General features: G+C 39.5%; 1 protein-coding gene across 2 annotated transcripts; it reads right to left on the bottom strand.

The window, feature by feature from the left end:
• Positions 1-8,124: 8,124 nt before the first annotated feature.
• On the bottom strand, positions 8,125-14,026 carry slc2a9l1 (solute carrier family 2 member 9, like 1). Of its 2 annotated transcripts, none has more exons than XM_044221695.1 (12): positions 13,889-14,026; positions 12,836-12,931; positions 12,460-12,620; positions 12,263-12,387; positions 12,055-12,184; positions 11,663-11,811; positions 11,012-11,199; positions 10,804-10,914; positions 10,110-10,211; positions 9,294-9,369; positions 9,034-9,161; positions 8,125-8,690 (listed from the first exon to the last, which is right to left on the bottom strand). In XM_044221695.1, exons 1-12 carry the CDS (start codon positions 13,949-13,951, stop codon positions 8,505-8,507), a joined length of 1,515 nt encoding a protein of 504 aa, XP_044077630.1. In that variant the 5' UTR covers positions 13,952-14,026; the 3' UTR covers positions 8,125-8,504. The 2 variants fall into 2 exon arrangements, with proteins under 2 accessions (XP_044077630.1, XP_044077639.1); XM_044221704.1 differs by having other exon boundaries at positions 10,882-10,914.
• Between the last annotated feature and the right edge of the window lie 724 nt (positions 14,027-14,750).

The raw sequence follows: 14,750 nt of genomic DNA, 5'->3' as shown, positions 1-14,750 counted from the left end.
TTCTTTATTAGCCAGACCCAAGCGTGGGGTGTCTCCATGTGTTTAATTAAAAGCAAATGGAGGCCCTACACTGAGGGGGTGCCACAGATTGCAGCCATATGCTTCCTGGTCCATGCCATATTCAAGGTAGCGGATGGTGGGGAGATAATCCTCGAGTTGCATAGATGCTTCCAGTTGTGACAGTCAAGCTGTGACTGCCAGTAAATTAGATCCACGAGTGGTTAGGTAGCTTCAGGATGAATTCACTGCAGAGTTTACAGTCTGGTGACACTTTCGAAATTATTGTCAGGAAGAGGAGGTTTTATTGCTTTCTCATCATGTGGCCATCAGTAATACAAAGCCGCTTTTCTGTCCAAGTCCCAAATAAGTGACATGTTTCTTCCTTTACTTGAACAACATTTTCCAGAGCATGTGGCCTTCGGAAGGAAAGCATTCATATTTACTTGCACATCTTGTTTTAGGACTAGGTCTATTTTATATTTATCAAGTACAACAATCATGTTCATAATTTTAGTCTGGGACTACATATTTTGGAATGAGTCTCAGCCTTATTCCTGCTTTTGCATTCTCTACTATGTATTCTTCTTTACTAGCCTACTTTGCCAAAAGGTATGTTTACAGTGTGGTTCATTTATACTTGCATAATAAAAGGTAGGTATAAAACCCGCAAAATACTGTTTTTATAAAACATAAGTGGGCTGTCAAAAATCTAAACCTATGGATTTAAATCACGGCCATTAATTATGCCTAAAATGAGATTTCTAATGGAGCTAAACAGCAGAATCGCTGCCTAATTAGAGAATTAATGCAGCTTTCTGAACAGAATGAAACAACTGTTGCATGGAAACACAGTTCAGTGTTATTCACTGCAGGTTAATTTCAAGTAAGTTCTTGAATTTTTACTTTCAGACAGAAAAGACTGACTGATGGCATAGCTTTTTTTCAGGGTTAATTCAGGCTCCAGCAAAGCAAAACTAAGATGATTATCATGCGTTCTTAAGGTGTAAAGTGGTTGCAGTCACATAACTAATATCATAAAAAGTTTTCATGTGACCACACTGTACTGCAGGTTGTTATGTTACATAAACCGGTCGAGGAATCTAATTTTGTTTTTGTCTATTTTTAACTCCCATGATAATCACCCATTGAATCACATTAACTGCACTCTAGTTTATTAAAGGGACAGTTAACCCCCAAATCAAAAATACATATTTTTCCTCTCACCTGTAGTGCTATTTATCCATCTAGATTGTTTTCGTGTGAGTTGCTGAGTTTTGGAGATATCAGCTGATTTTGGGATGAACTGTCCCTTTAAGGCTTGACAGAGTGGACAGTGTCTGGAGAACAGACAGCCATCATTTCATTAACTCTGAGGTATGTGTCTGCACTGGATAAACAACGAGCAAATCAGGTGACAAAGTAAAAATAGATAGAAGTCCTCTTTAAGGTTCGGCCAAATCCTGTTTGGGGGGCAAAAGAATCATTATCTATCTATCTATCTACTTACCAAGCTCTCTCTTTAATCTCTCTTAAATATAGATTAGGTGAGATTGCCGTTTGTTTAAGAAGAATGTGAGTTAGCTATTCAAAAAGTTGTTCAGCTTGTTTTTTGTAAAATCAGACATTTCTGAAATACACAATTTCACTTAACACATTGAAATAATAATCATATCTTTACTATTTTGTGAAGTTGTGTGGCCTATATTATATCCATTGTGTATTAAGGTCTAATAGTTAAAAAATCCTTATTAGTATTAGTTAGAAAATAGATTATAAAACCTGCATTAATTCATAAACTTACCAAGTGGGCTACACGTGTGTAATGAAATCCATTTCACTTGAAAATGTACCAGTTTAATTAACAGCCACACAAATGTTAGTACGTGTATGTGTGTGAGTTAAGGCCCAGATGCACAGCTGTCATGAGTTGAAGCCATTTGAGTTGTTTTGGGAGACTCTAAAAGCCATAATTACCAGTCCTTAAGAGCAGAACGGCTGCAAATTACAGCTGCACTGAGCAAACGAAAATAGCCTGATTCAATTATTTACAAATGAAGAATGCCAATGGTGTATTATCGCACACACAACCAGCTTGCTCTCATAGGCAAGTACACACAAACTCTCTCACCACAAACACACTCACTGGGCTGGTGAATAGGAGACGCGTGACAGGACTCTCCCCTCCTTCAGCTTCATCATGTGTGTTCAATTACCATGGCAAGACTGCACCAAAACAATGTCAGATGCACAAATACAGCTATCACAGTATACTACAATCTGACAGATACGTGAGCTAGTCTGGGACAAAAATCCCTTTTTCAAGGTTACATGTAGCAGTTTTTCATTTCAGTTTCAGTTCAGTTCATTATCAGTGTTTGGGAGTCTTTTTCTCTTCACTAGGGTGTGAAATTCTGACACTACATCCAGATATTTCTGGGATATTCGCTCTATATGGCAGCAGGTCAGATCAGCTCCCTGAACGCCCACTCACAGAATCTCCTCTGTTTAGTAATTTAGTCCCACTGTCCTGTCTGAGAGGCACACTCGTCTACTGAGGTGAATGTGTTAATACTGTGTGACAGTAACCCCGCTGTCCATCTGCTACTTCTCTTCTCGATCATCCCTGCTATCTTAACTTCCTACTTTCTTACTGCAAACTTGCATACCAGCCCCAAAATGTAATTATCTCAAACAAGTTCCCCGCTGTTTACATTCAAGCAGCTCCCAATTGTCTGCAACAACAACAAAAAAAAAAAAAGATAGTGAATTATAGTTAAGTAGTTGAGCACAGTATTAGACTTGTAGACCTTGACTAAACCCACTAATCTCAAAAAGCATTCTCACCCACTTTTCACCCACCTTTGTCTTTCCACTGGCCTCAACTGTGACCGGTCAACACTTTGTATCCGACTCAGCTTCACAACTCAAACTAATCCCTGTTTCAATACACTTGACTTTTTTAAAGCAATTAAATACTGTAAATAATCATGACACACACTCTGCACCATTAATTAGAGCACATAACAAGTCTCTATGGGGGCCCTCATTAGGCCTGATTGTTGTCTTTTAGCCACAGTTAGAGAAAATAATAATTCATTTCCAGTGTTTGCTCAGTCTGACACGTGGCACGGCGAAATGCTGCCAGGTTTGGATTAATCTGCAGCTCCAACGGCCCTAGGGGCACCTTGCCGTAATGGAGAATGGCATGCTGGGTACCTCGATGTTGCGCTGCCAGAGGGCTCCGTCTGGTTCATGATATCAGCCCACTCCACCCCTCCTCTTTGTGACTCATTAACAAGCTCAGGTCCCAGGAGGGGTCCCATCTGTGTGCCACCTGTACGAAATCACCACCGATAGCAACATTTAATGCAGGACACTATTCACATTTGTTTCACTGTTTCCCTCATGCATATCACTTAAGTGACTGTTGTGTCTATTCACTTATTTCCTGCCTTTTCTTCTCTCTCTTTCTCTGCCCCCACCTCCCTCTGTCTCTGTTTGTCTGTTTTGCAGAGATGATGGGTGGACCGATTAGTCCTCCAGCTGTAAGTGAGGCACAGAAGGTCTGTGATGTTGACTTTACATGGACGCATCTTTCAAGACTTTCCAAGACCTACAAATTAGCATTACACTGTGATATATATAAAGGTAAATGGGCCTTTTTGTCTCATACCATTTGCAGTTGTGGCTGTAAATGATTACAAGTGTTTGAGGAAAGTTGATGTGGATGAAATATGTGAAAATGTTGATTTGAGAAGGTTTAATGGTTATTCATCAAAAATTTATTCAATCCTTTAGGCTGATCATACCCTCTATCGTAGAAAAGGTTTCAGTCGTAGTCATCTGGACACTGTTTTCAGAATCAAGATGTTTCGGCTCCCATTCGGAGGTCATTCTCAATTGTGAAAAAATGGGACGGGAACTAGAAATTTAAGCTACTCTGAGTTACATAAACCCTGTTAGATTAAAACGGAGATGGTTCCTGTGGTCTGCTAATTTCCCATTTTCCTTGATTTTCCCATTTTTTCACAATTGAGAATGACTTCCGGATGGGAGCCGAAACATCTTGATTCTGAAAACAGTGTCCAGATGACTACGACTGAAACCTTTTCTACGATAGAACACTCCTGGACGAATGAGGGACTACACCGTCATACCCCCTACAGTGGCTCTATTTTGAAAAGAAAAATGTGCTAAAGTTACAAACCCTAAGACCTTTATTATGTCAAACATTATGTAAAACAGTTTGTTTTTGACCAACTAAAAGAGAAACGAGAGTACCGAAATTAAACAAAACTGAACAATAGAGTACAGTGAACAAAAACCAAATGGAACCAAACCCAAACAAATAGCGGAAGCCAGTGTGGAGAGAGAAAAGCTCCTTTCAGACATGGAATCTGAAACATTGCTGGCTTCATCTAAACACTGGATGTAACAGGCAGTCAGACCAGGTGAGCCGAATTCTACCTGGCGACCTGACTCCGCCCTCCTGACTCTGCAAGGTGAGACCGTGGAGGGGAAGCCTGTCCAGAGAGGCTTACCACATGATATCTCCCTTTTTAAATGACCCTCCTTATGCGTAGCCTGGTGGCAGACCTCTGAATGGTTGTCCACATCTCAAATTTTGTCAAGTGATTTAAATATAGTGGTAACAAAATGGCCATTTAGGCTGGATATCAAGCTACCTCATGTGTAAACTATGGGTATTGTTTATTGTTAATGGTTTATTATGAGGATCCCCACACAGTAAATCGCCATGATTCTACTGTAGCCATGGAGTGAAATCAACAAACATAGAGTTAACAGCTCTATGAAATGCTTTTTACATATAACTTCAAGAAAAGTTGTATTGGCACAGACAGAAACTGAAACTGTCCTCTGAGGCCACTGATTAGTGTCAGTGTGACCTGCTAATTCCCCTGACATCTGCTGCTCATTCTCTCCCACTTAGACAAAGTGAATAATCTTCAGACACAATGGACAATTTAATCAGGTGGAATTTTTGTGCATCCTGCACACTAACTGACATTGTTTTATTTAATAATCATATTCACATGGCTTACACAGAACATCTTGTGTAGGCCTATTCACTGGAGAAATCAGCATAGTTATTGCATGTCCAGAAATCATCCAAGTAGACCAATGTACAATTTGAGACTTATGAAACAGTGACTCATTTAATCTGTAATACATCCAACTGTGTTCACTCTTCTCTGATTTGCAGCGCTGCTAGTGAGCTCAGTGTTGCCAGGCGGATAGACAGAAGAATAATGGCCCTCCTTTCACCTTTTCTTTCTGCTGGAGTCTCAGTGAAAGATATAAAAGGCCTAAAAAGACCATTAGGTAGGTGGGTAAGTATGACCCAGAGCAGAGTCTTCAGATGGTAGTGTCTTGTGTTTTTCTATTAGATACAACATTTCATTATAAAAACAAATGCTTAGAGGGAGTATTGAGTGCCTTTTGTAAATGTATAAATTACTAACATTTTCTCAGGTAGAGGCACTTAAGTAGAGGTAAAAACACTGGTGAATAAACCTTAGAAGTATTACATGTATTCAGTTACGTCTTAAACTCTGTTGAATCATATATGGGCTATAGCACAATTTCCCTGTGTAATGGCAGACTGACTGACTACAATTCAGAAACACTGGACAGATTCTGACACAATGCTGATTTCAAGACATCAAACTTAATATTCTGAACCAAAGTAGGCTACAAAATTTAAGTTAAAACATGCCAAATGTTAAAATATAAATTATAGTAAATGTTATTTACTTGGACATGTGACATAACATGAAATATAGAAGTTCACAAGTGGTTTTATCTCATTTTATTCTTGGACTTTATATCAGCATCTTTCATCACATCACTTGTGAACTTCTATATTTCAGAATTGAAATTAATTTGCCCTGGTTGCTATGGGCTACAGTTATTGTTTTGTGTTGGAATGCATGCTGTGAAGGCTTGATCAGCCTAGTGCATCTCAGCAGAGGATAAACATTGCCATCTGTTGATGTAATGGAGCCATTACAGCTGTGAACTAAAGCCGCTGAGACCCAGACACACCTTAGCACTATACTTTGCTGAATCCTTATTCAGAATTTTAATTACAGATCCATATGATTGTCTCGGACAGGCTTTAAATTGGACCAGAGTCAATTAATTTTTTTCTGTTTATTATCTGTGCCATTATTTTTGCCTCTTGGTACCAATAAAAACAAACAAACTGGATACAGGGACTAGCCAGGTCTGCTAGAGTAAACCGTTCATGGTGGTTTCTCCAATTAATCCTCCATTTAATCCTCCTCCAGTGTTAACAAGGCACAGCAGGACATCGGTACAGGATGATCAGCCTAGCCAAGACACTGCCAATCACAGCTCGCATCCTCAAAGTCCTGGACTGTGGAAAGAGTGTGCTTAGCAGCTAATGAAGACCCTGTGGCTGCTAGCAGCTGCTGGCTGGTGATAAGGAGGGGGGGAGACCTTCAAAGGCTCAAATATATATCATTATACCCAGTGAGCTACTCAAAGAGCCAACTGGGGGTGAAGAGGACTCACAGGCCAGGACTTACTGTGGTTTGCAGAATTCATACTAATGAGGAAGGCACAAGGATAGTGGAGAAAAGTGTCCCGAGGAAGAAACTGTCCACTGGGCAATTCTGATTCTAGTGTTCTTGCTGTATGAGTGTAGAAAATGCTTGCACAATGTGGTGCATTAGCATAACACATGCTGTATAAGCAAGCAAGACTATACATGGAGCACAACACCTGATGTCCTGAAAGAGGAAAAAGGGCAACAACATGCAAAATGCTCCAGTCAGATTAGTCCATTTAACAGTCAGGAAGTACCACAATATATACACTGACACTGTCTACTTTAAAGCACGGCCATACTTCTTGAGAGAATAAGTAACACGTTCTTCCTCTTACAAATGAAAAGTAATAAAACGTACCATTGCTCAATTTAATACACTCAGGGGTTTTGCTGCTACAGCCTTACTTGGTCTGGTATGACCACTAGCTTATGGTGGCTAATGCTAGCAAATTTTAGGTAAATATTACTGTACACCTGACATTACTAAGTCACTATGCTGATTTTATGACTTCTCCACTTGTACTACTTTAGCATTGTATCTAAATGCTAAACAGTAGTAGTAGTGGTTTAGCATTGAGGATTATCCTATAACTGTCACCTGCAAAAGTTGCATGGTCTCACTATAACGATATGGTATAAGAGTAAAAGAAACCAGTTGAACTTCAGTGTGAGTGTGATGGTGATTAACACCGAGGTCGCCAACATGCTGCCAAAAAAACAATCAACTGGCCCTGAGAGACACAAAGAAAGAGAAAAGAAACAATATTATGGGACTTTCTGGGACAGTTTCCATTAATTGAATTCCCTGCAATGGTCAAAGGACAGACAGCAGAGCCCAAAGGGAGCAGTGGATGATTTATTGCAGGAGAGCAGAAGGAAGGAAAGTGCTGACCTATTAGTGACAAACACATTGCAGCTGCAGGTGCAGTTGTACCAGGTATGGACAACCTACAGGACAGCACAGCTGCAGTGATGTAGAACTGGTTGCCCTCTCTTTTCAAGTTTTAATAAGAATCACTGAAAAAAATACTTTGCTTAACACTTGTAACTCTGCTTGAGATGCAGAAGTAAATCTAACTTCCTGTTACTAAATTGTTACTTCATTCTTTTATCTCTAAAGTCAACATTGCATTGAAAACATGAGCATTTTCATACAGCATGTCAAACTGAATACTAAGCCATAAATATTAAGTTGTTTTTTTTTCTGCATGGATAGAAAACATCTTGTAATGAAAGCCTTTATTTTCTCATTCTTCTGACTAAAATTATTACCTTGCCTTACACCCTTACATGTTGTGGATAGTATGAGTTCTGACCTCCCAGTTAAAGAAAATCAAAGTCAAAGAAATTATTTATTTATTTATTACTTCTTATGTGTGTTTGTTGAGTGTAAAAGTATATCGTAGAAAAGGTTTCAGTCGTAGTCATCTGGACACTGTTTTCAGAATCAAGACGTTTCGGCTCCCATCCAGAAAATGGAGGATTAATTGACTTCCGGATGGGAGCCGAAACATCTTGATTCTGAAAACAGTGTCCAGATGACCACGACTGAAACCTTTTCTATGATGGAACACTCCTGGACGAATGAGGGACTATGCTGTCTTGTGTAAAAGTATGGCTGTTTATTTTACTAGTTATTTGCTGTTCCAGGTGTTGGTGTTTGCAAGTGTGGAATGTTGTAAAAAATCTCTTGAAAAAAATCCCATAAAAATCCTCCCTCAAAAAACAGCTCTGCTGTGGAACAAGGATGAACTGAAAATCACAGAAATAACAGAATAATGCCAATACATTGACATTGACGTTTTTACAATTAATTAAAATACTTCACTAAGCATAAATATTGTCCTTTTGGCCATTCATTATTCCTCTGCTAGTTTGAAACATCAGTAGCTGCTGTATCTGGACTGTCTCATAACTTGGTCTCCACTCTCGTTTCCTCTAAGAAGGATTTCCCACAGACGGTGATGGCTTTGAATTCCTCGGAGATCTCCAGCAGGGTCTTCCCTTTAGTCTCAGGCAGCAGGAAAAAGGTATAAAGACAACCCAGCAGGCACATACAGGCGAACAGCACAAAGCAGTATGAGTTCAGGGCATTCTGGGACAGAGGAAATGCAGTGTAAAGCATCAGAATGAGCTTCATGTGTTAATGTTTCACGAAAGTGCTGAGATGGCGTTTGTCTTTCGATACAATATGACACATAGATAACTTTTCTAATGATATTTAAATATCTATTGCACACTAAAAGATGTTCATGCTGTCGTTGATCTTAATTATAATCAATGAAAAGTGTGGCTGTACAACTAAATGTCAAAATATATCACAACAAATAATCCTGATTGTTACTGAAAATCCTATTTATCTTCAAAAGCCAGGTTTGCAGTTGCTTTTACAGTGTAAGCTATAGTGTGTTGCTTCTTATCATGTTTGTTGTACTCACAATAAGGAATGGAAAGACTAGGCCCAGCACAGCGAAAAACAACCAGCGCTGGATCCCCATGAGGACAAAGGCTGCCAGTCGATTGGACTGGATGAAGATCTCGCTGTTGAGAGTAGCTGTAGCTCCCGCTGGGTGAACCAGAGCGACGACACAGGCGATTCAGTTAATTAAATAATCAAATAATAATCTTTGCGTGCAAACATCTTTTCTATGTGAACGATAACACAGTGTGTAATGTACTGAATTTGTAAAGCACATACCAGGTCCTCCGCAGAAGAAGATGATGAAGAGGATGATCAAACTAGCGGTAATGTATGGAATCCAGTAGCTGGAATCCTGCATGAAGACAATTTTGTGTGAATATTAATACATCCTGCTGTATAGACAATTTTTGGAAGCAAGTATTTAACTGCTGTCTTTGTACACTGCAGCAATCAGAGCTAATTCACCTTTTGCCTGTATGTGATTAGGTCAGTTTCTGTTTTGTTGGCAGTATATTTTCATTTTTACTTTAATGGCATTAAAGGGTCCATTCACCCAAATTACAAAACCATATTTTCTCACTTACCCTTAGTGGTGTCAAGCAATGCAGATAGTTTTGGTTTTATCTGCAGAGATTTTGAGATATCTGTTTTCTGAGGTTTCTGCCATCACCCCAATACAATGGAAGTCAATGGAATTTCATTTGTGGTGTTCACAGGGACTATTACTTTGGTAGAAAGTTCCAGTTCTTAGTGAAATATGTGGATTATCAAGAGTAACCGGGACATTGTTTCTGAGAAATAATGTTGCTGTCAAGTTTATTTAATGTGTTTTTTCACTGCTGTGAGCATCACAAACAAAATTTCCGTTCACTTCCATTGTATCTGGGTAGAGGCAGAAATCTCAGAGACGATGTCTAAAACATGTGCAAATAAAACTAAAACTGTTTGGATGGCTTGCCACTACTTTGGGTACGAAAATATATTAAAAAAAATGTTTCTTTGTCATTTGGGTGAACCAGCCCTTTAAAATACATATCTTCTAACCTCACACATGGCTACATCTGTGTCAGTATTCAAAAGTAGCAGGTTTACCTTCAGGTTGAGCGTGACAGTGACCAACACCCAGCTGGCAGACATGACACCATAACCCCCCCACAACAACGGCCTCCTCCCCGTGTGCTCAATCAGCAGTCCCTGAGAGAGAGAAAGGTAAAAAAAAATAATAATAGAAATATGCTAATAATTGTTCTCTTGGGCAAAATGCCCCTGTCTGTCAAGAGATATACAACAACAACAACAACAACAACAATATTTTGGGGGGTTTGTATGATTGTTAGAAGTTGACCACCAACTCTCATGGAATGGTCAATTATCGAGATGTGAATGTCGAATATGTACAGGGTTGATGTTTGCCATCTCGGCTCTGACCTTGTCACTCCCCTTAAGAGGACACCAAGCTCAGCACAGCAGGGAGTGGGGGGTGACGATAACTTTCCTCCAAGGTGAAGGTACTGTAGACTCAGAGCCTACAGGTGGATGCTGGGATGGAGGTGGGGCTTTTGAAATGCTATATGAACAGCAGTGGCAGCCAGTGCTAGCAGATTAATAGCTGAACTGAACAACAAAAGTTTCCCACAATTTCTCAATTAATGGCCCAGGAAGTAAAGGCGAAAAATGCAGCATTTCTATGTGCCAAATCAAGAAAACATGCAAAGCAAAGATGGCCTGTGCCATGAGTGGAGTGAAGATGTGGAGCGCTCAGGTACAGACTGAAGGAGTCACTCACACAGGAGATGGAGGTGATGATTTCAGACACTCCAAGACCCAAGGTAACATAGCGGATCTTGTCGCTCGGTATACCTGCCTTCAGGAAGATGTCAAAAGAGAAGGTACTGATCTGGGAAGCAGAGAAGCATTTGTTAGATTTTGAGAGGCTATAGTCTTCACTGTTTGGATGCTAAAAAGAGCATGAAATAAAGTATTTCCATCCTCACCGCAGACATGCCCGACAGCTGATTGCAGCAGTAGATGATGGACATGGTGATAAGCTGCCATCGGACAGTCCTGTCCCTCAGGAGCTGCAGAGGGCTTTTTGGTGGGGCTGCCTCAATGGCCGCCTGCTCGGCCAACATCTCATCCATCTCCTGTTTGTAGTCACCTTGGCCCCACAGACTCTGGAGAGCTGGGACGAGAAAGTCCAGCGACACAGACACAAAAAACTGAGAAATGTGCTGCTTTGCTCACAAAAACCCCCATTTAAAATAAATATATCATGTGTTTGAATGTGTGTTTCTTATGCAGAGTGATAAAACAGGAATGTATTTATAGTGTGAGGTCAGAAGGTCTGACAAAGGCTCTATGATCCAACATGTGTTGGTAGACCACAACCTATGTTGTCACATGTATGCCACAATATACACCTCTTAACATTTTAAAACGTAATATTGATTACATTGTACTGTACACGCCTTTACTTCAAACATCACCAAGCTCTTTAGCACGTTGAGCTGTTTTTGAGGACAATTAGCCTATCCTTAAATATCGCTTGCTGAATTTCATGTAGTGCATTTTTTTTTTTGTTTAATACTCAAACTGTAAAAGGCTGTTTGGTCAGGTACTGCATGAATATGGGGAAATATACCAACCTTTTTTGCAAGCCTTATCATCACCTTTCTCTATGAATAAGTATCTGGGAGCCTCGGGAAGAAAAGGCAACACTATAACCTGAACCAATGAGAAAAATGCAGGGACACAGAGGACGATGTTCCACAGCTCCTCACGACCAAGGACCTCACTGAAAAAACAAAATGAAGTGTTGTGTTACGGCTTAGTTTAAATGTTTTTTTTCCTGCAGAAAATTGCATTTTTATTTCTTCCTAATACTGAGTTGAAGCTCTTTTTGCACAATTCTCAAAGCTTACAAAATTCTTCTCCAACTCGCCTGCCACCCTTTAGCTGAACGAGTAGGTGACTCTTATCCTCCAAGATAATCAAAACAACTGTTATCTTCTCATACATATTGACAGTAAGTGCATACCTCAGTCCAAAAAACTGTCCAGACAGTTTGCCAAGTGACATGAAGGTCGCTGAGGTCAGAGTCACTATGCCTCTAAACTTTCTGGGTGAAATCTCTCCGAGGTACATTAAATGGATGCTCATTCCCAAACCTGCAGGTCGTGAGAGGATGTTAATCCATCAGGTAAAAACGTGATGTGTTTATGTACACATGTGTCCTGGTGGCTTACCTGCTGAGTAGCCATACAAGATCCTTGCCACAATAATCATTTCATATGATTTGGCACCTTTACTTGTCAGCATGATCCCTGCTGCCACAATGGCAACAAAGCTGTTGCCGATCATCGCCTTTTTTCTGATGAAGGAACACATATCAAGTCTTTTTAGGCTATAGGACTGAATGCTGCATTACGCATGTCTTACTCACCTTCCCAGCACGCCTGAGACAAATTTGACGCTGACAGCACCAAAGAGTCCCCCGACAGCATACATGGAAACAATAAGGGACCAAATCATCGTGATCGTCTGTGGAGGTGGAGGCTCTTCGTATCTGTCATACCAGCTGCTGTTGATGAAGCGCTGTATGTACTGCAGTGAAAGTTTTATTTTGTGGCTTTGAACTCAGTGAGAAATGATGTATCTTTTACTTTTCACATTTAGACACACAACCCCACACACACACACACACACACACACTCAGCCACTACCAGTAACTGGAGGTGAAGAGTTTGAAGAGAGAGAAGTAAAGCAACAAATAACAGTAAAAAAAATATACAATAAAAAAAAAAGGTGATGCATCTCACCGGTGAGGGAGAGCTCAATCCGGTAATGTGGTAGCCAGATTGAAAACTTCCTCCAATTCCCAAAATAATGATGAGGAACAGAGCATTGCCGTGGGTCTACAAAGCAGAGTGAAGAACAGTGTGCAATGTCCAGTTTCATGTGAAATAGCTAACTGTTTGTCTTTATTTCACACTTTTAAGTAATTTCAACGTCCTTGATTCAAATAAAAATATGCAAAAGATAACTTTACACCTCAATCCTGTATTTTAATGATGGGGAAAAGTCCATGCATTTGGACAAACTTTCCCTGAGGTGTGTGTTTTTTTTTGTTTGTTTTTTTCACAAAAATGGTGGAACAAGGTACAGTATGTAGTCAGTATTACATCTCCTGGGGGGTAAAAGGCTGGTATTTTTATAAGGCAAATGTATTTGTGTAAAATGACACACTAAACTGATAAGTAGCTTTCAAAATATGCTCTTATCCTAATCATTCAGGAATAATCTTTACCCTGGAAATGAATACTGTCAACACCATTGATAAAATATCTTAAAAGCATAGAGAATACACTAAATGCCTCCTCAGAAATAAGGACCACTTAGTGTATAACTAAGTGACTAGTCTGATCATCAAAACAACTGATGACCTCTCGTAACAATATGAAATAACTGCTGTCATGAGCTCAATTAAAAACAAATCCAAACAAATGGATATTTAGAAACTGAATTTGTTGAGTGCCGTACTAAGTTTTGTATTGAATGATAATAAAAAATAACTCAGAAACTGACAAAGTGCAATGACTCAGCTAAAACTGTGGTTTAGATGACTCATTGAGCTCAGACAAACTCAAAAACAACCCGCTTGCCTAAAACAACATGTTATTCTGATTTTCTTCCATTTTCCCTGTTAATAAAAGTTTGTTAGAGCTAAAGCATACTGTCAGGTTTATGCAGGAAAAATAGCAATGTTTATAAAAGACACTAACATATTTTCTTACTGCTTAAACTGTCCTGTGAACATTTATATATACGTATATAAAAATGTCTTCTATTAACCAAATTCAGTAAAAGCCTACCAGCTGTTGCAGCAAAGTTTCCATTCTTTCTGTCTTTAATGGCATGGACCTTACAGTACACATGCCCAGACTGCATGGACTCTGTGAAGTATTTCAGGCTGGTTATCATTAACTTTTCAGACTTTCTGACTAGGAATAAAGTAACCAGCAATCACTCCTCAACCCTGACAATGACTTCCCCTGTGTGCGTCACTCATCTGCTCATCTCAGTGGACTATTATATTGGATTGATGCAGGGGTGTATTTGAGTCCAAACCATGTAAACTCAGTTTATACTCAGTTTTTGATTTGCAGAAAAGACAAATCAATCTTAATGGTGTAAATTCATAATAATATGACATAGTTTAGGGATTTCATAGATTTTACCATCAGCATTTGTGGGTTTGTATTTCAGACCATTTATGGCAATTCATGTATAAAATATAACACTATTGCTGACCGTAGCACACAATAGTTTTGCTTTAGGGTTTTTCGTACAGGCATTAATCTCTGTCTATCCTTCTATATCTGTTGTTCACATTAAGGGCCGCATGGAGAGCTGGAGCCTATCAGCATACAGTGATCAAGACGACAGTAATACTGGCACCAAATCCCAATTCCATACTAATCCTATCAGTAGTGTTGTGTGTTCGCACTGGAAACGTGACAAAATTAAGTATATAAAGAAATGTCAGTATGCATACTTAAAACACTTGACTGTGCTGTTGATGGACACTACTGACCCACAATGCATTGCACAAAGGAAATGGAGGTGCTGCTCACAGCTGCAAAACAGTGAGACAGCTCTTGATCTTAGAAAACAAATAAATATATTCTTTAATAAGTATAACTAGGCCTAAGTAAATCTTCGGGGGGAAAAACA

The sequence above is a fragment of the Siniperca chuatsi genome, linkage group LG2, assembly GCF_020085105.1.
Source record: "Siniperca chuatsi isolate FFG_IHB_CAS linkage group LG2, ASM2008510v1, whole genome shotgun sequence".
NCBI lineage: Eukaryota > Metazoa > Chordata > Actinopteri > Centrarchiformes > Sinipercidae > Siniperca > Siniperca chuatsi.
Note: the sequence above shows the minus strand (reverse complement) of the source record. Positions and strands in the feature narration are given on the sequence as shown.